This window comes from Vigna umbellata, chromosome 1 (assembly GCF_029865625.1).
Source record: "Vigna umbellata cultivar VRB3 chromosome 1, Vumbellata_1.0, whole genome shotgun sequence".
NCBI classification, from domain to species: domain Eukaryota; kingdom Viridiplantae; phylum Streptophyta; class Magnoliopsida; order Fabales; family Fabaceae; genus Vigna; species Vigna umbellata.
This window is the reverse complement of record NC_142165.1, coordinates 104,453,594-104,478,166: the sequence shown is the minus strand read 5'-3', so window position 1 is coordinate 104,478,166 and position 24,573 is coordinate 104,453,594. Positions and strand designations below refer to the sequence as shown.

The window sequence follows — 24,573 nt, the reverse complement described above, 5'->3', positions numbered from 1 at the left end:
TCATCATCAACAATCCAACAACAAACTCAATATCCATTCTTATCATTTCTTAGTCACTGCAACACTGAAACTGACATCTTTACCTTCTACCTTAATGCCCTTCAACTCCAGGGTATCATTTTTCGTTTACCTTTGGTTCCAATTTTTCAATCGATTCATGTTAAATAGGGTATCTTTGTTTAAAATTAGCATTAGTTAGAGAAAATTAAAACAAAGAAGGATAATAGGCATGGTAGGAGATTTGGAACCAATGTGAGTGGATTAAAATACAAATTAGAAGAAAAAAGTTAATTGTTTTTGTTGAGAATGTCTTGAAGAAGAACATCTTAGCTTTGTGGGTTTTGATTTGAATGTTAAATGGGGTTGCTGGGTTTGTTTAGGACAGAGAATTTATGGGCGGATCAGTTTGATCTGAATGTTAAATGGTTCTTCCAGTACTTCTGACAATGCTTTTGGTGACTCTTTTGATATGGTTAACTCCATAGCTTATGAGAATCCTCTTCGATCTAAAATGGGTGCCAAGAATTGCTCCAATCTCTTCACGCAAAAGAGCTCCCCTGTTGGATTTTTCTGCATTGAGAATGGTTTCTGCTCTTGGAAAAGATAATTTTTCTTCATTTACCCACATAAATATTAAATTATTACATTTTACCAAATTCCAGGTCTCACCATGTCACGTTTCAACTCTCACCATGCCACGTCTTAAAAAATAGACACATCAACCTTCCACTTGTGCACAAACTTAATCCTGTTAAGTAAATTTAACGGCAGAGACTCAATTGATTCAAATTAACACTTTTAAGGACTCACTTGGAGATTCTAATAAGAATAATATCAAAATGGGAAAACCCCGCATAAATAGGGAAAACTAAAGAGTTTAAATCTATATATATATATATATATCAATAATACTCGTTTCTTAAATTTATATCTTTGACTCAGTAGAATAAATGATATACTAGTTTTAAATGTTAATTTAGTTAATTATAATTTAATTTATAGATATTCATGTTTTGGGTGCAATCTTATTATAGCAGAACGGAACAAGAGAGATTAAAGTTTGAAGGCGCAGCAGCGGCTTTACCATACTTATTCCTTCTCGATATTGTTAAGTTCACGCTGCTACCTTTCAACCTCTCATTCAACCATACTAGTAGTGTACCACAATAATTTTAAGAAAAAACAATAACTTTCACCATACATAAGAAAAAATAGAAAATCAAATATTCGATTAATATAGACATTTTGGAATAAATAATTAATTCAGTCCTATATGTATTTATATATTGTCTTAATTATAATAAAAAACAAATTATAGATCTATGACATTTTTTTTAAATTTTGTTAAGGAAAGAAATTAATCAAGAAGATTAAATAAAACTAATATAATTATTAACTTTTTATACTGAATATGTAAATATTGTTCTTATATGAAATATTTTTGTAATTGTTGTATTAACTTATTTATCCCTTATTTTATTAACGTTTTTCAATATATTTGCACAGTTAGATTATGTAGCACCTTTATTATTTATCTCATATTATTTTACATATTTTATGGTATAAAAACTATTTCTATTATAATTGCATAATTTCAAAAGCATTTTCATTCAATATAATTTTATGAAATAAAAATCTTCAATGGTCGATGTTTACAACCTTTACTGAATTGGTAATATGTACACATAAAAAATTAAACAAAGACGACAGAGAAAATAAATCCCACCAGCTAAGCCTTTTACTTAATCAACCTCAATCTAGATTTTTATTGACCCAGCAAAAACATAAAACTTATTCTCATTTTTTAAAGTATGACCGAGTGAAGATAACTTTTATATTTGAATTCATCAAAAATTTATTATTCTTTTATATTATGCTGGAACATTCTGGTTTTCCTTAGATTTTTATTTGACCTCTGACCATTGGAAGAAGAAGATAATGAAAATCAACCTTAATTTATTCTTTTAATCTATAACTCTCCAACAAATTTATTATAACCAAAATTACAACGAATCTCATTTGCACACTATTTCACAGACAATAGGATGCAGATTGAAGTATAAACCAGAGGACCCAACAGTGTTTTTACTAATTTACACAAACATGAAAAAAAAATTGAATTCGCGCGGTGTGAGAGGGTTAGCTTCGTTCTCATGCGATTGTGCATTCAGGAGGAAGACCTTGTGGGAATCGCTTGGTATCTGTGCAGTAGTTGTATATCATGTAGTTCTTTTGCACCCACTGAATTCTGGCTTGCCCTGTTGCATCCATTGATTGCTTCATCCATGATTGGTTTGATGATGGATTGTTAGATGAACAAGATGAGCCTGAAGAAGAAGTCCAAACACATGCTTGAGCATTGAAGTTCCTGTAAGAGGCTGTGAATGGGGCTTGACTCCAATCAGTTTTCACTAAACCTCCTCTTGTGGCCCAGTCATCAGCATTCCAAAGGCTTGAATATATCCTCATGGCTTGGTTTTTGGGAAAAGAAACCCCTTTTGATTCAAGATTCTTGAATTCCCTTATGGGTGTCCCATCCACAGAGAATCTAACATGAGAATAACAAGAAAAGGTTAATCATAAATTATTACAGCAGCTTCTGGTTTTTGTTTATTTAGCTTCTCAAACAGATATATAGTGTAAGAAAGATATCTGTCATTCAAGGATGAATATCTTTGTTAAGTACTTTTTTTTAAAAATTTTATAGTACTTATTTTAAAATCTGTATCTAACAACAGTTTTATCTTTGATTCTTAAATTAAAAACTAGGATATAGTTTGCATGTTTTTTGTAAGTAGGACATAAAGAGAGAAAAGAGATATGCATGTATTTTTACATGATGCTCTGAGGATTCCAAAGAATGGAATATGTGTGGAAGTCTTTGGTGGGGTCGAACCACAGATAGAACTGTTGTTCCCTGTTACCTTTCCCTTGTGTGAATACATTTGTATGAAGAATATAAGGATCACCACTCAAGTTGCCCAGAAATTCAAAATCTATTTCATCATGAGCATTTCCAAGAGAAGATAGCTGCAGCAAGCAAGTATATGGTTAATATCTTTCTTTATATGTATAATACCAAGTTTGCACTGATCTCATGCAAAATATTCAACACATGTAGCTGATGATGTGGTAAAACCAATAAAGAGTTATATTAATTAATGAAGAACAGCATGAAAGTTAGGACACTTACATAATAAGCTGTGACTGTGCCTGCAGAGTTACCAGGAACGAGCTTTAGCTGCATGTCAATTTTTCCAAACAAGTATTCATTCCTGGAACGAAATCCAGAGCCAGAGGCCTTGTCTAGGGACAGAGTGAGAAGTTCTCCATTGTTGAGGATTTTGGCACGACCATCACCCCAAGTTATCTCAAAGTCTTGGTTGAAGTTACCAGCAGAGACCGCAACCACGTAGCCTAGGAAAAGAAGGGAAAGAAATATCTTATTTGTCATTCCAAGAAGTGGTGCCTAAGTTTGGTTTTAATTAATTTGGTTGGAAAATGTTGAGCAAGAGAAAGAGGGGCAGAAAAGGCCAAGAGAAAAAGTATCTGGTGAGGGTGGTAGTGCATGCAAAGTTATGAAACTATATATAGGGAGTGCTTTGTAGAGGAGGCAATTATGGTCATTGGGTTTTTGGAGGTGGTGGAAGTGGTTGGGAAAAAACTACAAACGTGTAGGGTGCAATAGGGTTGACTTGTCTTTGATGAGGGCTAGCTTCGTGTGGGACCATGACAGCTAATGAGGGCTGATATGTATATCCAAATGTTCTCCAATTATATGGGTCCTAAACCCAAAGCAGTTTTTATTACTACTATAAATTGAATGTACACATAATTGCACTTGAAAACTTTGGTTTTCAAACCTCAAATCAAATGGCAGCTGTCTAGGTTATGGTGCTGGTATTGTTTTAGTTAATAGTTCCACAGAATCTACTAATTACTAGGTACTAATATTAAATAATGGTTCCTTTTCTGCCAGTTGGAAGAAGTGATACTGCCTCAATTAACACCTTTTTATCTAACATCAAATTTGTTTGGATTTGGTGAGACTAATAACTTTATCCCAAAATCAGAACATACATGATTTGAGATACACAAAGCTTTTGGGAGATGATCCCTGTTATCGTCAATTGATAAAGTGAAATTTAGATAACAGTTAGGCCACTAGCTAAGATTTCAGAGCAAATTAACTGAGAAAAATAATGAGTTTTGAAAAGTGGTATTGGTATTATGTCATAAAGTTTTAGAATAAGTGATGGTATGGGTAAATTTGAAATAATGGTAAGTGTGAAGAGGGTTATTTTTTGGACTGAAACAGTTGTTGAATGGTGGATATTGATTGGAGTATAAAAGGAATCACTGGAGCATTATGGACTTTGGAGTTAATATATTTAAGAGGCTGGAGAAGGTAGAGAAATGAGTTGTTACGTGTTTAATCATGCAAGCTTTCTGCCAAAAATGGGTCTTTCGTGGGTCAAATGTTGCTTTCGTGCATAGCTGGTTATGAAGGTAGTAAACTGTATTTATGAGAAGTGGAATATGGCATCCGCTTCCTTAGCCTTAGACCAATCGCTTCTTCTCTAATGTTCTTGTCAAATTCTGATTTAATCAACTTGTCTTTTTTCATTTTATTTTACCATCTCAATCAAGGCACTCATTTCAAATGCTTATTTTTAAAATAGACATATTAGACACCCAAATAGAAAACAGAAGTTTACTTAGTTTATTAAGAAAATACAGCACAAACAAACCTTCTAAAAGAGTTATCTTGTAATTTAAATATTGTCTTCTGATATACCTTGAGATTTATCAAATATACTCTTTTATACTAAAAAGGCTTGTTTTTTTTTTTTAATAATTATGAATTATTATACAATTAAGATTCTTAATTTTAATGTCATCTATTGGATTTATCAAGGAGAAGATTCACTGGAAGACACAAACACCAATAAAATCTGAATTCATATAAGAGATTGACATCACTTTTTACCCAAAACATTAAGACAGTGGGTTAATGAGTCTTTCACATTTCTATGAGACTTTGACTCACACTTGGATTCCCAACAATAAGAAAAAAAATTATAATATGACTTCACTCACAATAAATCAATGAATTAAGTAAATTAACTCTCTAGATATTTTATTCTTATAATTTATTTTATAGATCAAAATAAATGTACTCGATTCATTTTGAATAATCATACAATTAAAACATTTTTTTAATTTCACAAAATATTATTATAGATACACTTGTTAAAAATTGTAATATAATTTAAATAATTTAATAAATAGATAAATTTCCGAATTGAATCTATTTAATTCTTAAATGAATTAACTTCAATTCAATCTATATTTAAAATGAAAAATCTTTTTCAAATCAATCCTATTCGAACTTTTAGTAAAAGAGATTGGTTCAAAAATTTAAACTTATTTTAATATTTTTAAATAATATTAAATTTCTAAATATTTAAATTTAAAATCACTTTTATGTTTTTTATTCTTTTAAATAAGATCACATATTAGTTACTTTATTATTTTTTTATTATTTAATTTTAATAAAATTGGACATATATATTATGATAATATAAAACTATAATTCAACCATTCAATCAACCAACTTTACTTTTTATAAAAAAAAATAATAATTTCACACTGATAAAAGTTAGACTTATATATATATATATATATATATATATATATATATATATATATATATATATATATATATATATATATTTCAGCCAATAAAAAAAATAGAAATATACTTGGATCTCTCCAAAATAAAATTAAAAATCCTAAAAGTAAATTCGAGTCACGTTTGAAATGGCAATAAAAGGATTGCTGGGTCATTTCAAATGCATCGAATATGTACAAAGAAAATGGGCAATATTAGGTTCTGTGACACTAATGGCATGGACTATAGAGAAGAGAGGACCACAAGGAAAAGGTGCTTCCATTTTTATTTTGTGCATCATATTCTTTATACTTCTCAAATAGTTTTTTAGTAAATTGTAATGATTTTTCCCTTTCTTAAGAGGAAATGCTCATCTTCTAACTATCTTTCTAATAAATAATCATCGATCAACTAATTAATAATTCCGCACCACCACACTCAAATCATCTAAATTTAACATCACAATTTTCAAAATTAATATTAGAGATTACATGTTTAGAATTAATATGTCTGGAAAAAATATCTAGTCAACGAAAATTAAGAAGAGATTGAGATAAAAAAAATATTTGATTCTTAATATTGTATGTGACTGAAGATTTCTCAACTTTATCAATTTTAGTTTTTAAATAAGTTACTTAAAATATTAACAAGATCATCATTGGATATTTTGTGAAGGATAATTGAATACTAAAAATTAAACTATTCAAGAGATATATTCAATATTCATTAATGAGTGTTAAATACTAGGTACCAAATATTATATTTTTAAATTAAAGACTATAATCATTCTTCGTTCCTCATTAGGTCAAGATACTACTTACTAGTATCTACTTCCATTTGTTACATATATTCTTGTGTTAGATAATTTCGAAAGAAATAGATACAGTTTTTTATAAGTAAATTGAGCTTCTGAACCAATGAATTCATACACGTGTGTGTGTGTGTGTATATATATATATATATATATATATATATATATATATATTTCTTTTTACATATATAATAATGAGTTCATTTGGTATAAGATACGACAATACATACTAGTTTATTTCGCTTTGGTTCACTCATATTTGACTTGCAAAGGATGTATCAGACAGGTTAGTTCTATATAAGATTTGTATGTTAGTTTTGTTAATTCATCCTACATGATTAACTCACAAATAAAATCTGAAAAAAATTATACAAATGTAATAATAATAATTTTATTTTAATGTTTCACATTTTTGTTGCATCCGATCTACCATAACAATAAAATTAAAATAAAATAAGTAAACATAATATTAAGATCAAGTTAAACCTTTCGTAAAAGATGAAACATAAAAATAAATAACTATCTAAACTATAAAAGAAAAAAAAAACTATAACAATTAATTAATATTAAATGTAAGCAATAATAAAATAGAAGAATTTTGTATGACTTAGAGATTAAAATATGATAAACTTTTTTTTGGATTATACGGGTCAACCTTTCCATCTGATTGTTGGTTTGTGTATAGGTTGTGAATGATGTTAGATGGGCTTAATCATATCGACAAACTATAATATTCAATTCGTGTCATACTTTTCTTACTTACTAGTGAGTAGGTTTACATGGTCTAGTATATCGCGTATAGTAGAAAAAAATTATTAAATAATAACTAATTTAGAAACAAAAGATAATTATTAATTATATTGAGTAAATTAAATAGTATTGTATAAACAAAAAATTATTAATGTCTTAGTTTTCTATAAAAGATTATAATTGGTTTTTGAATAAGAGTTTATATTGATCTTTAATATTAGCTACTTATTATTATTAACTTAATTATGTCTTGAGTTTTTGATAAATTTTAAAATTTTCAATTGAGTATCTATTAAATATTTGTGAGTGATTCATCGAGTCTTCAAAATTTTAAAGCATTTCAAATTAAGTTCCTGTAGTTAGAAATTTTTGTTAAATATGTTATATACAATTAATTTACACGGTCATACTATATGTCATATAATATTTTGGTAAAATAAACCAGTGACAAGATGTTCATAGATGATGTACTGTGTTTAACGAAAATTGTTTTTAAATTTAACTAAAACTAAAAAATTTAAAAAATAAAAAATTATAAAATTATATATACACAACTTCATATATTAATTTTAATTTTTTTGTTTTTGATTATATAATAAATAATTAGATCAAATGAAGAGCTACTTTTGTTTATTAATTAGGTCTTACTGGGATATTAACATTATCTGTAAAAGAATAGTTGGAGTTTGGAGTTTTGTTCTGATGATGAAGTTGGGTAGTGTATTCCATCATAACCTTGTAAAAAGATAACTCTCCCACTCCAACTTTCTAAATAGAAAAACATTATGGATTCGATTCAGTCACATCGGCATTGGTTGCTATCACAAATATTGCTGTCTTCCATTTAAAACACACATGTTTTTATTCATTAATCTCCCCCAACAAAAACATGACAAATCTTCTAATTTTTCTATAAAAGTAAAACCAAAGAATAATTTTTATATATATATATAATTCTTTTATTAGTAAAATTGAATTAACTTTAAAATTCATTTATTATCATAATATCACATCATAGTATCGGAACATAATATCATTATTTAACTATTATTTAACTATTTATTAATATTTAATTTTAAATATATATCTTAATAATATATATTAGAGATTTCATATTAATTAAAAATAAAATAACTTTATAAAATATAAAAGTGAGGGTAAATTATTTAAAAGTTCTAATATGGATATTATTCAACAAATATGAAGTTAAAAAGAACAAATAATTTCACTTTTTACATTGTTTACTTGATTAAGCTAGGTAATATATTAGATTCACCTTTCATCATGTAAGTTGAATATTGAGACTTGAACTCATATGATTTTACGTGTTTTAATATTTCTAGGACAAAATGTTCACTCTGTAACAAATCTCACAAGTTTTACTTTAAAAAATGTTTCCATAGTAAGAAAGGTTTATTTATGATTCTTAAGTTGTCGTGTGAAATTATTATAGCGTAAGGTAAGATGACTGAATACAAAGTTGGGGTGGATTTTTCATATGAATCCGCTTCTTAAAAAGAATAGAAAATTATTTTCACTATTTGGCAAGAATCATTGGTTGGCTGAAGTGATAAGAGAGAAAGAAAACCAAAACAGTAAAAACATATACAATTGGGTTAGAATTCTTACGTGGCAAATGAGAAAGACAATGATTTCAACATTGTTTTAATTGAAGTATATTTAGAAATTTTTTTATTGGGCCACGTGATTTTGTCATAACCACTATCTTTTTTCTATTTCTTTCTATTATTTATATTTAAGTTGGTTTATTTTCATGTTTATCGTTTAGGAAGCTTTGTATTCTTTTATAGGTCTATGTGAATGGTTGAGATACTTTAATTTTAATACATGATGATGAGAAAATATGTTTTAAGGAGTTTAAAACACTTTTCAACACTCGAAACAAATTCGATAATATAATTAATGTTTTTGAAATATTAATCACTTTATTTATTTTAATTATAACAATAATTTTACTGATAAATAACCGGTACAAATATTTAATTTTTAATATAATGAAAGAAAAACTTACACATATAAATTTTAATTTTATTGCTTATGTTTAAACTTTTTTAATTTTTTTAAAAAATTACTAAAAAATTTAAATTTATAAAACTAATTATATATTAATGTTAATTTTTTAATAATTAATTATGTTTAATCATCTTAATGGTTTAAATAAAAATATTTTGTATTTTAATTTTGTACTATATTAAAAATAAAATATAATAATAATTATTTTAAAAAATTGATTATTTATTTTATTTTCATATAATTTTTTTATAAGAAAAGTGTTATTTCACGTTATCACATACTTTGAATGAGGATGTTTCTTGAAATAAATATTGACTAGAAATAAATAAACACATAAAGTATGTGATCTTATCAAAATTTTTGAATGTGAATTTGTGAAGAGACGATAAGATCCTGGGAAGTGTTTATTGATTGAAATGAAATTTCTTGTTGTTTAGAAGGAGGTAATTCATGTATAAAAAGATTTTGATGTTGAAGTCAGTATAAAAGTTTATATTATGAATATAATAAGTATGAATGATTATAAAGTGAGTATCTCTCAATAAATACTAGTTGTATTTATAAGATCAACATGACTGTGGACCTATATTCTGATTGAAAGAATAATTACCTCAAGTACATAATAAAAGTGTAGTTAGTAAAATTATAATATTAAACTATCAAAATTAATTATGATATGTGGATATTGTTTCAATAGACATAAATTTGGACTAATCTAAAACGAAGAGACTTAATGAACTTTATTGGAGCACTTATTAGACCAGATAAGAAAACTAAAATTTAACAAAAAAGAACTCATTTCTCCTTCTATAAACCGGTGTAGAAAAGAAATATTAAAATAAAAAAAGGCTTTAATTTATAATTTAAAGTTTGGAAGCATTAACGACGTTTTAGTAATAAATATCGTGGGAATCAAAATCAAACTTTAATTAATCACACTAGACGGAACGAAACTAAATAAAAATAAAACAAAAGTTGTCACAATTGTGTGGATTGATTAATAAACTAATAGTAGTTTTTATGCTTTGTAACTCATGCATAATATAATTTGAATGGAAGTGGTTGTTCTTAACTAAAAGATTGCTCGGTGAGGGGTCACTTGTAAACTAGAGTTTATGCTTATCTTTGGCAACAGTTGCATACGGTGAAAGTCAAAGCATAGGACCCAATTATTATTGGAGTCAAAGCATGCATACTTGAAGGAGTTAGGCATGCATATTGCCAAAATTCTCTCTTCAATTATTCTCTTCATACAACTTGAAGCAATCCACTTCACTCTCGAGTTGGAATCCATTCATCTTCCACTATCAAAGGCTGTTCTTTTTTTTTTTTTACATCCATCTTTAACATAATTTAATGCTTTTAATCCTCACCTAGTAGATTAAGTTTTGTAGGTGTGTCCAATCATTGATATTCCATACTTTTTTATAACCTTTATGATGTTAATGTATCATCTTAATCAAAGTTAAGAAACTTAAAAAACACTTTTGAAAATCTCTAATGTAAACCCTAATCAAAGTTAGATTTAGAATGGTTAATTCATAACCATTCAAAACCACCGGTCAATAGAAGAAAAAAAAATTATGGATAGTATAAAATTACAGGAGACATTTACATGAACGGATTTTTATCAAACCGACACCAATGTACTTACTCTGTTCTTTCCATGTTAGGGAAGCTTCCTTTTTCACACTATATTTGTCAAAATTACGTTTACCCTTCTACTAGAATCAAAACAAGCTCATGTCCATATACTATTTGAAGATAAATATAAAATGACGATGTTAGTTTGTAATGTTTAAGAAAAAATAGTGGCAGCATCATTTGAAACGAATCGTCATGAACTTTCCAACTTATTTTATTGGTCACGTTATCATGACGTGAGATAATTGGCAACCTAATGGATTAATTTGTAAAATACTTTTGATATCTTTCAACTTAAATGGTGTAATCAGTAAGTTCAAAATTCAGTGACAAAATTCCTCAAAGTATAAACTTTAGTGGTAACAAAACAATTAAACCAATATATAGCTTGTATGTGTTTCGTATAAAAGAAATATCAATGTAATTTTTTATTCTATTTTAGTGTGTATGTTACAAATTTTTTTATTATGAGATATCAATCACTTTAAATAAATATTCATAAGATCACAATTAACTCACTTTTAGAAAATGAAACAATTAAATCAATAACTCGTGTGTTTCATATATAAAAAACATATATATATATATATATATATATATATATATATATATATATATATATATATATATATTTTAATGTGTATGTTAAAAAATTGTTATAAGATACCAATCATTTTAAATAAGTATTCATATTAATAAAATGAATTTTAAACATTATTTATATATTATAAATTAATTTTATCTTTAGTCAATATAAAATTTATGATATTATTTTATATCAAAACATATATTTTAAATTTTAAACGTGAAACTAAATATCAACTAGTGATATGATAAAGTTTTTGATAATTTAATTAATTTGTAAGATAAATATTTGGCAAATTCTTTCAGTTTTTTTTATAAAGTATTTTAGTATTGTTTTGTGGTTGTTGAATCAAAAGTTGATAAGACATATTGTGATATCAAGAGTAGACAGAGTTAACATTCGTGTTCAAGAGGTAATAGTTGTAGTAAAGTTTTTAATTACATGATGTTTTGTACAAACTTGATTTTGTTAGTGAACTGATTATTCTAATTTTGAATAAATGAAATTAGATATATGATCAATTTTATTTGAATTAGTATAAACTCTTAGTAATCTTTGTCTTTGTTTTATCTTCTTTAATTGTGTAGATATAAAATCTTGTATCAAGCTTAATTTACAAATTTGATTGCGTTATGGTTTTCACATAAAATTGTTTTAAAAAGATTTTGATGAAAGAAAAATCATTCTGATTTTCTTTTTCAAACAAATTGGTCCTATTGCTCTAGTTAAATCATTCATTCTTCTGTAACACCTATATCCAAACAAAACAGTTAAAAAATAAATTAAATTAAATTGAAAATAATTCAAATTCAATGTATTTGAATTTCTTGAAAATTATGAAATTATTTATCTAAACACAAGATTGTTTTCTGTTAACACACTAACTCTATATTGATAAAGATTTTCATAATTTTAACAAGTTTTTTTTTTTAAAAAAAAAAGTCAAGTTGACAGTACGTAGAAAAAATTGTGATCAAATCTTAACAAAAACAACACAAATAATTTAAATTAAAAAATATAATGACAAAGTAAAAAATAATTCTAACCAATATGAACTAAAAATAATTTTTCTCGACATATTTAAAAAGAACTTTATCAATATTGAAAAAGAAAGTACGGCTAACAGATTGATAAATAAGCCTAAATTGATAGAAATGTAATTCAAACATGGTGAATAACAGTTGATGTCGGTTGAAATTTGTTTAACTTCATCAATTACAAAATAGTCTCACAAAGATCAATAAAATCTCAATAAAAAAAATAAGGCAATGATGCCCTGTCCTAGTAAGCCAAGTTGACAACATTTTAACCGAGTACGACCCAACAACACTTATCAAAGTCTAAATAATAAAATTATTAAGAGGTGCTACTCCACCACCACAACTTCCTTCCTCTACCACCCCATTCCCCTTTTATCTTTTTCTTTATTTTTTCATTTCTATTTTACCCTTATTAAAATTTCAGGATTAATATTATTTAAAATCTCAAGTGGACATTCATTCTCTTTATCATTCTTCCCTCTTTCTCTTTATTATTTTTCTCAGATTGTCTCTTAAGTTCCACCACTACTTTGGGTTGTCTCTCATATTCCATTTTTTCTTCTCTTTTATAGAATTGTGACGTGTTAGTAAGATTGAAAGTGGGGAAAACAATTCATCTTCAGCCGTGAGTGTGGTGGTGCTTCAAGGTGCTGGTTCAGAGGCGTGAAAGGTTCAGAGGCGTGAAGGTGCGTAATAAAACCCTAAAATATAAACCATGTGAGCATCCGTCAACGGATGTGAGCATCCGTCAACGGATGTGAGCATCCGTCAACGGATGTCGACATCCGTTTTCCCTTAAACGGATGTGGACATCCGTTTAAAGATTATACGGTTTATATTTTACAGTTTTTTATATTAATTTTGAAGATATTTAAATAATATAATTTATATTTTTTGATATATTATTTTTGAATATATTTTGATGTATTTTAATAATGTATTTTTGAGGATCTTTATTGTTATTAGTATACACCGCCGAACCCGCTAAAGGAGGAAGAAAACTGATATGGAAGAAAAATGGAAGATGAGAAACGAATATGATGAAGTTTGGATGAGAATCTGAAAGGGTTAGGAGGTGGGTGAGAAATGATAGAAAGATAGATTTTAGGGTTAAAGTAAATAATTATGATTAAAAAGTAAAAAGGTTATTTTTGTAGTTATAAAAGGTTAATTTTGTAATTCAAAAAATATGTAATAGGATTGGAGAGGTAGAGGGAGAAAATGTGATGGTGGAGGGAATAACACCCAAATTCTTACTAGAGTTTGATTGACAAAACCTTAATTGAACTTGAGAAATGGGTTCAGAGAATTCAGACCATGAAGTATATCCTCTTATAATTCAATTTTTTTTTTAAAATTTTGTACCCAAATAAAATATTTAGTTATAGAACATTTTAACTTCCGTCCAATACAAATGAATTATTATGTAAAAAATTTCCAATGCAAAATATTATAAGAGTCTAAATGAAGAAAGAAGGGTAGAAGGGATTGAGCAATGAGCTAAAACCGAAAAGTAAATCAAAAGTATTTTTCTTTCAATTATATAAAGACATGGTGGGACCTTTGATGGGAAGAAGAAACCACGGACACAAAGTGACAAGTGGAAACGCAAGACGGCATTAGAAGTGAACAAAGAAGGAGTGAGAATGTTACACATAAAAATATAATTGAGAAGCTTTCAAAGTGAACTGTGATGTCTGTTACATACATACAATGAGTAGAGCTGCCACAACCTGTCATTGTGATGGAGAAAATAAGAGAAAATCCCTCTCATTCTTATTATTTATTCATTACTTAACAATCACACAGTACACATATTTTTTCATTCAATCTCTGCATTCGACCGCATCTATTTGTATTTGCCTCCAATTCAAATGTCTGACAAAATTTTACTCTTACTGTTGCATTGTTTCCATCAATTCTATGGGAAGCCCTTGCAAACTATACAATGCTTCTCCAACCTTCTCTTTTGTTTTTTAACATAACAATTCGATACAATAACAACAACAAAAACAAAAAATTGCTATATACAAAACCAGATTGGAAAATGGTTGCTGTTGCCAGTTGTTGAACTTAACCCTTCATATTTGGCCATGACATTATTGACCAAAACTGTTGAATCAGAATGCTTTCTTCTGCCCCAAAGAATGCCTCGGAGAGTACTTCAAGGTTTCACTTTATGATCTCAAATTGTATTTACCACCTTCGGAAAGTTAGTTATTTCGTTTTCCATACGTTTTCAACTGCATGACATAATGTAAATTCATGAATTATGTGCATATACATTTCAATATAAGCTTGAGAATAGGTATTACAAATGGAGTTTAATATTGCATAAAAGGTTGTTAATATTGCATTTGGAATAGGATGCATAAAAGGGTTGCTTTAGCTTTCTTAAATTTTTCAAGTTCTTTTTAACAACGATGAAATCCTTTGACACAGTGACTGCACAGGAACCTCCTTCATCCTCTGTGGCTTTGAAAGCCTCCGTTTCACGCTACGACCCTGGAATCTTCTTCTTCCTTGGGGGGACTGTGTTGCTCATCATATTGCTCATTCTTCTGTTTATATTTTGGAGGCGTACTAAAGGGCCAGCAAATGTGAACACAACTCTAACATGTCAACAACATGGTAAGTTGAAGAAATCATAACATATACAAAGCAAAAGTTATCTACATACCTGCAACATATTTGGTTAATTTTTTTGACAGTGTGCTTATAATGATGATACTTCTGTTATTTGTTCTTGGCACTTACCAAAGGGAAATATATTGAACCGCGTGAGGTGATGAAGATGATGGTCCCAAATATTCAACCAGGTATTCAAAAGAAAACATAAAACATAAAATGTGAAATATATTTATGTATAGAGTGCAGCACTGTAATGATTCTATTGAAGTTCGTTTGTGTACACAGGACAGATGGAGTTCATTAGTGGAAACCTTCGGACAATTAGCTACTTTGACTTCCGGACATTGAGTAGAGCCACTAAGAATTTCCACCCTCGAAATCTGCTTGGAAGTGGTGGATTTGGGCCTGTCTATCAGGTATAGGTACTAAATCTTGTGTCATTTGCTTTGATACACAATTTCATTTGTTAGTTTTCGGAACCTGATCTCTTAATCATGATTCAACTGTTAATATGTGAGTGCTGAAGGCTTGAATAACGAATAATAAATAGAGAAGTTTTAATAGAGATTGTGTAAGTAACACTCTCCTCGAGAGCTTTTCAGTTCTGAGTCATTTATGAAGGGCACTAAAAGCACTCGTTAATATTTTTCTCTCTGTTATGGATTCAAATTTTAATAAGGCAGTGGACAACTTGTTGGAATTCATAATAATGGGGGTGTTAGAGAAATCGTGTTTGGTGGTTGAGGCTTGCATAAATGAGTGTACCGCTGCTCCTGTGTGATTAGTATTCTGAAATTCAATTGTTTTGACAGGGCAAGTTGGCAGATGGAAGGCTTGTTGCAGTAAAGACATTGTCTCTTGACAAGTCTCAACAAGGAGAAAAAGAATTTCTGGCAGAAGTGAGAATGATCACAAGCATCCAACACAAAAATCTGGTTCGCCTTCTCGGATGCTGCACAGATGGGCCTCAAAAGATACTCGTGTACGAATATATGAAGAACAGAAGTTTGGACCTCATAATTTATGGTATCTCTGCTTTATTACTGTCAGCATGGTGTGTTTATTATATAGAAAATGAAGTCCGTCACAGTTATTGGTGAAAGTACTTTCCTTGAACCCGAGCATGTAGTATGTGTATACCATATCCAATGGGTCATGAGCATTTGAAACAACTGAATAGTCTGAAGTTTTTAAAAAATAACTCGGACTTTGGATGTCTGTTTTATCAGGAGGGAGTGATCAATTTCTGAATTGGAACACTAGATTCCAAATTATTCTTGGTGTAGCAAGGGGATTGCAGTACCTCCATGAGGATTCGCATTTAAGAATTGTTCACCGAGACATCAAAGCTAGCAACATTCTTCTTGACGAGAAGTTTCAGCCTAGGATTGGAGACTTTGGGCTAGCTAGGTTCTTCCCTGAAGACCAAGCTTATCTTAGCACTCAGTTCGCTGGAACATTGTAAGTCCTCTATGTTTGAAGGTACCACATTAATTGTCGGCCTAAATTCTTGGAACACAACTTACTTATGTGCGTTAGGTAACTTCACCTAACATCAACTATAAGATAAAAACCAGCTTACTATAAAGTATTGACATTTTATTCAAATGAAACTCCTCTAGAGCATTGATCATCACTTTAACGTATCATTTGGCAGCATACTTTTGTATTGAACATCTAAAACTCTTTGAGGTTTTTAATGAACATCATTCTTGACTTTCTTGTCATTTTTTGTCAGAGGTTATACAGCTCCTGAGTATGCCATTAGAGGAGAGTTGTCCGAAAAGGCAGACATCTATAGTTTCGGAGTTCTTGTGCTTGAAATCATCTGTTGCAGGAAAAACACAGACCTCACTTTACCATCAGAAATGCAGTACCTCCCTGAATATGTAATCTCTCAGCTTGTTATAACTACCGTATTATTCTCCGAGATGCTTGTATAAATTAATGTTAATTACTTTTCAGGCATGGAAAGTTTACGAGAAGTCAATGTTGATGGAAATAGTGGATCCAAGGCTGCGAGAACATGGCATGGAGGAAAAGGATGTTATGCAAGCATTTCACGTGGCCTTATCGTGCCTTCAGCCACATGCGGATTTGAGACCTGCGATGTCAGAAATCGTAGCATTGCTGACATTCAAAGTTGAAATGGTTGCCAAGCCGATCAGGCCAACCTTCGTTCACAGGAGGCGCGTAATGGATGATGAGAACCACTCTTGGGGAGCCATATCCTCCTCCGAACCTTCCACAACTGCAGTGGCATCATTGTAGAACACACTTAAAAAGTCAATTAAGATACCATTTCCTTAGAAGAAGGAAAAACAACTCCCAGAAACTATGTATGGATTTCCTTCACTTTAGTTGTATATATATTAGTTATCATTCTAAAATCAATCTACTCGTGTTCATTGCAAATTTTGTACCTATCTCTTCCTATGCAGACAGAATTATTTACTTATAGTATGGACTGAAATATAGTTCTGATATATTTATTACAAGAAGTTGCTTTTGAATAAATAACTTGTCTTTAAAAATGATATTTATTTTCTTACACATACCAAAGAAGCTTTATTTGTTTTCCTCTCTACTACTAGGAAATGTAATAAACAAATATTTTTGTATTGAATTGGAGGATGAAAAGTAAGTAAAAATGAAAAATAAAAATAAAAAAGTGAAAATGTTTTTTTTTTCCCTTTTTAATAAAAGCTTCATGTAATAGAAGTTATGGCTAACTTATTTAGAAATTATTTAAAATAGATGAAAAAAAAGTGAAACGCGAATATATCTAATTATTATTATTATTAATTTTATTTTTTCTTATTTATTATTTTTTAGTGATCTATTATTATAATAGATAGATTAATAAATATTAAGAATACATGTTGGACAAAAATTAATTATATAAGAATGTAATGTTTCATTCTTCACTTATCTATTAAATTAAATTTCTTATATTACTAGCTTTATGTCTTTATAATTAATAATTTAAAATATTAAAATATTGTGTGTCATGAGATTTTGTTAAGTTAACAGGAATGTTACATAAGATTGTCGAGAATTCAAAGAAAGAAATTTAATGAAATCTCAAATTCATATTTTAATTATTTTTTTTAATTTTTAGATGTTTAACACTTTATTACTTGATAGTTGATGTACTGAGTTGCTTACTTTTTATTTATTTATTTTCGTTTGTTGTTTTCTCTGTTCATTAAAAAAAATTAGGTTTAGTTATATTTAAATTTTTAACAACATTAAAATGAAAGAGAAACGGTTAAAAAGGAAAAAAAATGGTACAATAGTATTAAAGTTATTTTATTATTTAATTTTTTTAAAACTTTTTTTTTGTGTATATCAAATAAATTATCAACTATAACTGTATAATACTTATACATATTTTTATCCTTTACATAAAGTAAAAATACATTAATCATTATTGAGGCCAAAATTTATTTAATGTAATGAACTTTTATAAAATTTAATGTTTATAAATTATTTTTAACCATATCATAGCAGGATAAAAGAAAAAAAAACTGACTTTTAATAATTGTGTGTTTTCCTATAAAGGTTAGACTTTATCCATGAGTTAAAACTTAATTAGTCATTATCATTTACTTTTATCTAATATTTTTGTATTAACTTTCATGAAAATTAAAAAAACAGAATAACCTTTTTAACCTTAATTTATACAAATTAAAAAAATAAAAAATATAGAAAAATTACTTGAAGAATTGTTATAAATTAATTTATATAAAATAATTTTAATTTCAGAAAATTTATCCAAAACTTTGAATTCATACGTTTAAACTTAATGTCAGTGGAAGTCTCACATAGCTTAATTTAAATACAGGTTTTTCCACATTTTAATATATATATATAGGAAGGCTTGTTAAACTTTTTAAAATTATATTTTTCTATTATTTTTTCTTTGTTTAATAATTAAGCAGATAATTTAAGAAAAAAATTGTTTGTCTTTTAAAATTTTCAAATAATTGTATAATTTTAATAAAAAATGTTATTATTTTCTTTGTATTTAGAGAAACTATTAATTATTTCTTGGATTCGTGTATTTTTTTTAATATTATACCTATAATTTATTATTTCAGTTTGAAAAAACCCACTTTACTGAGAATATCCATACTACAATTTTTGAAACATATAACTCTTTTAGTTTTAATTAACTAAAACAGACTAGTCTTATTTTTTTCTAAAACAATATAATAAATTAAATAATATTTTTATTAGATTAATGAAATTAAAGATGAAAACAAATTTTTGTAAACAATGAACTAATTGAATCAAAATTTTCATACTATACTATGTTTAAAATCAGAATTAGACTATGTTACAACACAATAATAAAATGTACAAAATCATAGTTCAACATCATATTTTTTCTATATAGATATTATTTTTCTTTAAATTAATGTAATGTATACTTTAAGTGTATGTTTATTTAAAAAAGCACATATTGGTTGAATAAAGACAATAACCAAATCATTCTCTAGTATTCCAAATGACATCTTTTTAAGTCTAGTCCTGTCTCTTCCTCTTCTAAAACTTTGCAAAACAACAATCACGACATGTTGTGTCTCTGTGTGGCAAGAAATTCCGAGTGAGAGAGACAAAAAGAAAGAAAGAATACATAGAAGCACTTTTTCCATTCTCTTTGACCAGCTATTCTTTCTCCACACTCATGGTTCAGTGTTTTGACTCTTTTGAATTGCCAAAAGGGATGAGATGATACATACATGCAACTCTATGAACAAATATAAAATAACATATACTTAACCTCGAGATATACAACGAGAGAAAGAGACTATAAACAAGAGTGGAAAGACACCATGGTTTGTGTCAAAAAGTAGCTTTTGGTGTGAAAGAAACAGGGAGACAAAGACAAAAGAAAAACGACTTTTATATATGTATGTGTGTTATGTTTGCTATTCCAATTAATACTGCATGGCAGATAAGATAACCACAGTGTCACAGGCACCACATTCAATTCTTTCCCGACACCCATTCAATGTAGCCTCGGTACGCACCCTACGACATATCACTATTAAACGGATTCATTGATCTCCTTACCTGCAAAATCAACGGATCTGTCAAATTATATGTCTTTTTCTATCCATTTTGACTCATCTCTAATCAATTAAATATATCTCCTTAATCATCATTATGACTTTGGTGTATGTTAACCCATTAATCTATATAGACCCAACATATTTAAGGTTACAAAAGTTGTCTTAAAAGACAACCTATTTGCACGATTTGGCTTTAACTTAAAGCCTATTATTGATTAGTAATGCAGGTCATGGGTCATATCACATGCCCTTGTCTCTGTTTAAAAAATATGAATCATACCAGGGTCCCATCCAAATTGTACTGGCTATCTGTTCTAAGTTCTGCTATGTCATTTTCTCATAATTCTATTTCCCTTCACACCAATTTTGCATTTCATAAATTGAAAGAAAATAGAAAATGTTGTACTCCCTCATTAAAGAAAATGGATAAAGAAATATATATCAACATTTTTGGACAATATTGAACCTTGAACACTCAAAACAAACATGAAAAATAGTTGTATCATTAACATGTAAGGGATCTTTTTTCCATGGGGCCATTGATAAAAAAACAATAATTTAAGATAGCCATTGGAGATGCTGGAACAATATAAATCTTTTAATAATAATTCATTTACAAAACAAAATAGAAAGGAAACCAAAAGCAAAAAGGGAAATGAAATTCAACTGGGAATTGGGATAGAAAGTAAAATTTCATAAGAAATATAACAATATTAGAAATAATATGACTTGATGGAAAAGAGATCATGATTGATTGATGATGTCTTGGTGTTGATAGCAGACTGTTCAGGTTCTACTTCTACCCAGCTCTATCTGTTGTGCAAAGGATTTGGACCAGTGGGAACGAGTCTTTTGTCTTCTACAGTGATGTTGTTGCCATAGCAAGACAAATGTCTGTTGCCGTTGCATTTGTGAGCACTATCTGCATATGACACAGTGTTGGTCTTCTTCTTTGCTCCATCAAAAAAGTTGCTAACAAAAACTGTCTTCCTTGCGACTGTGTTGGAGCCTATACAAGCCCACAACAAAACAAAACACACAAGTATGAGCTCCCCTATTCTCATCTTACCAAAGTAATTGAGCTTAATTGAAAAAGGGGTGTTTGAGTGAGAAGAGGAGGCAAAAGAGAAAGAAAAAGTGAGGAGAGGAAATGAGGGAATGAAGAGGAGGAAAAGGAGGAGGTGTTGGTGATATTATTACTAGGGAATAAGGTAGGGAAAGAGGGGAAGGGAGGTGAGTATAATAGGAGAGGGTTTGTAGCAAGGAATGGGATATTAAGTATGGTACCTAGGATATGCAGTAAAAGACTTTGAATTTGATACATCACATCTATGTGGTCAGAAACTTCACCAAACCTCATTAATTGACTTCAATTCTGCTTGACAATGTGTAGCTTATTCAAACCAAATGGAATTTGAACATAAATGATGGTTAAAATATGGTGGCAAAAGCACAACATTCTGTTTTTTAGACAGTGGTAACCTAGACCCTAAGAATAACAAAAGACACACACCTCTAATCTAAACACACACTTGGGATTAGAGAAATTCTTCTCGGGCTGGCGCTTCACCACGTGCCGATAGGTTTGAGGACCATACTTGAAAAGCTGACACTCATTGATAAAAAGGAAGTTGCAGGGAAATTAAATGGTTGGTGGTTTAATTTTGACTGTAGCATGCATTGAATTGATCAATGCCATTTTCTTTGCTTTTGAAGCACGTCTTCTTCTATACATCTCGGTTCAGCGTTTTGATTGAATGAATGATGGAAGTGATGTTGAGTTGCAAGTTGCAAAAAAGTGTTTGTGCTGCTACTGGTTGGTGTTGTGTTAGACTTTACATGGATGTGTATTAGTATAATATTTGAGGTTGTTGTGTTGTAACAGTAACAATATGAACAGAGACAGAGACAACCTGGGAATAGGTTAATGGAAACTCCGGAGTAATGAAAGGACAGTTGGGGATTCATTAAAGGCAGCCATTTCTGTTAAAAGATAAAGGTTGGTTAGTTAGCTATATACTGTGTTATGTTGTCCAATGCTTATGGTTGATACATGCATGCATGCATGGGACATGCCTTATGCAATGCATGTTCTCATATCACATTGAAAGGGTACATACACAGAAAAAGGTGCAGAGGTCAGCGGGAAACAATGTGATGTGACCCATAATGGGTGAAGGTGATATCATAAGATAAGATGGTGAGATAGTTTCTGTTCTGTTCCCTAACTTTCTACAGTTCCGTAGACAAATCTATACGGAAATCATGGACAATTAAAGAAAGAGGTACATTGCATGTCTACGAGTACTTACAGAATCGATACTTTACTGTGATCGAAAAATTAAACATATAAAAAATATCATTATTAAATATTATTATTAAAATACAAATATTTATTTTAATTTCTTTTAACCATTTGTTATATATAAATAAATTAGAAGAAGTCAGTAGACCCAACCCACCCTAGAAAGCAATTCTGTCTCTGAATCTCAAAGAATTAGAAAATGTATACTATGTACTTCTGTGCACATACTTGTGCTGTTATATTAAAACAAAATCTTATTCTATGATATATCATTCTACACTTAATTGCATATACTTCTGCATGTATCCACTCATTAAATCAAAATTTTATCCAATGATATATCCACAAAACGAAACATTCATATACTTATCTTACTATGCTAAAACAAGACATTATCCTAAAAAAAACTCAAAAACTAAATGTTCAAGTACAAGAATGACATTATTTTAAAATATGGATTCATTAGACTTATTTGTGTATATTTCCTTATTTAATGTAAACAAAGTAAAAGAAAAAGAAAAAAGAAAAGTAGTATGATGAGTTAATTATATATATATATATATATATATATATATATATATATATATATATATATATATATATATATATATATATATATATAAATATAAACAAATTGAATAATTTATTTTAATTACAACTACAAAATTATGTTTTTATCTTTAGTATTCATTTGCATTTTATTTTTACACCTTATCCATTTTGCAAACATGAAAGATGGGAAGGTAAGTAAACAAAAGAGAAACACAAAAAATATATATATACAAATTAAGTCTTCCACACAAATATAAAAAATTGTCTAAAAACTATATAATCAATTATTTATATTTCCACTAATAGTAAATATTTTATTAATATATACATATGTATATTTTATTAATATATATATATATATATATATATATATATATATATATATATATATATATATATATTACACGATCAATTATATTATAAATATATTATTTATATTTAATATAATTAACTATATTATGAATACATTATTAATATTTAATATAACTAGTTATATTATAATATTTTATTAATATTTATATAATAAATTATATTTTATACATAAATTACACAGTTAATATTCTATTAATATTCATGTACATACAAGATGAAAATGGAGATTAACCTTTTGTTTTAAATAATTCTTCTCTCATTTTCTATTAAAAATGTTTTTATTAATTTATATTACATTTTTTCACATTATAAAATGAGGGGATAATAATGTTAATTTTTTTTTCACACTTTATCTGATTCAACCTCAAAATCTTCCATCACTGTTGCTAAGAGTGTCACAGCGTAAAAGAATGAAATGAAATAAAATTACAAAAAATGGATAAGTTTGTTTGTAATTATTTGTTTAAAATATTATTCTAATAAATTAAGTAAAAAAATTCAAATATATATATATATATATATATATATAAACTTAATTTAATAGTTTATGATTAGTGATTCCTTTTTTCTAATTAAAAAAAATTATCTTCAAAAATTTATTAACCAAAAAATAAATAAATGAGCATGAGAGGTTCTTATGATATTGTCTAATTCTCAAGTCACATTTACAATTACTTCATCTCATGTTATTTTCATCGAATTTAAATTTTGTCTTTTATTTGTTTAAATCTTTTATATTCAATTTACTGTAGACTGACTTCTTGTAGGATAACTCTGCAGAATTAGTTTTTAACGTCACTCGAAAATGTCGGACCACAAAATAATTAACGTAAATTATTGATCGGTGGCCTTTTCGTAAATAAGTATGTATATAGACGTCTGTTCGGAGACGTCGGGGCCCCTCCGAACATACGTCTATATGTATGACAAGTAGATGAAAAGTTCTTTTTTTTCTGCCTTATAAATGTCTGATCCCCCACCCGACGTCTATATATGATTATAGACGTCGATGCCCCTCCTAACGGACGTGTATATGTCTGACACGTAGATGAAAAGTTCTTTTTTTCCGTCATATAGACGTCGGATCCCGCCA

At 28.4% G+C, this 24,573-nt stretch overlaps 2 protein-coding genes across 2 annotated transcripts; one reads left to right on the top strand and one right to left on the bottom strand.

Moving 5' to 3' along the window:
• Window positions 1-1,936: 1,936 nt before the first annotated feature.
• On the bottom strand, window positions 1,937-3,576 carry LOC124823752 (putative xyloglucan endotransglucosylase/hydrolase protein 23). The gene is made up of 3 exons (XM_047296048.2): window positions 3,194-3,576; window positions 2,837-3,030; window positions 1,937-2,548 (listed from the first exon to the last, which is right to left on the bottom strand). The coding sequence occupies exons 1-3, from the start codon at window positions 3,452-3,454 to the stop codon at window positions 2,152-2,154; spliced, it is 852 nt and encodes a 283-aa protein (XP_047152004.2). The 5' UTR covers window positions 3,455-3,576; the 3' UTR covers window positions 1,937-2,151.
• Window positions 3,577-14,575: 10,999 nt separating this feature from the next.
• Window positions 14,576-17,595, top strand: LOC124823710 (cold-responsive protein kinase 1-like). Its single transcript, XM_047295992.2, has 8 exons — window positions 14,576-14,708; window positions 14,982-15,170; window positions 15,302-15,358; window positions 15,456-15,586; window positions 15,983-16,196; window positions 16,400-16,631; window positions 16,909-17,059; window positions 17,136-17,595. The coding sequence occupies exons 1-8, from the start codon at window positions 14,633-14,635 to the stop codon at window positions 17,439-17,441; spliced, it is 1,356 nt and encodes a 451-aa protein (XP_047151948.2). The 5' UTR covers window positions 14,576-14,632; the 3' UTR covers window positions 17,442-17,595.
• The last annotated feature ends 6,978 nt before the right edge of the window (window positions 17,596-24,573 follow it).

Excerpts from the sequence above, each read along its gene's own strand:
- LOC124823752 (XM_047296048.2), bottom strand. The coding sequence starts at position 3,454 with ATGACAAATAAGATATTTCTTTCCCTTCTTTTCCTAGGCTACGTGGTT. Across the intron at positions 3,031-3,193 it reads GCACAGTCACAGCTTATTAT|CTATCTTCTCTTGGAAATGC; the intron begins GTAAGTGTCCTA and ends TGCTTGCTGCAG. Across the intron at positions 2,549-2,836 it reads TGGAATCCTCAGAGCATCAT|ATTCTCTGTGGATGGGACAC; the intron begins GTAAAAATACAT and ends TTCTCATGTTAG.
- LOC124823710 (XM_047295992.2), top strand. The coding sequence starts at position 14,633 with ATGACATTATTGACCAAAACTGTTGAATCAGAATGCTTTCTTCTGCCC. Across the intron at positions 14,709-14,981 it reads GCCTCGGAGAGTACTTCAAG|TGACTGCACAGGAACCTCCT; the intron begins GTTTCACTTTAT and ends CCTTTGACACAG. Across the intron at positions 16,197-16,399 it reads TTTGGACCTCATAATTTATG|GAGGGAGTGATCAATTTCTG; the intron begins GTATCTCTGCTT and ends CTGTTTTATCAG.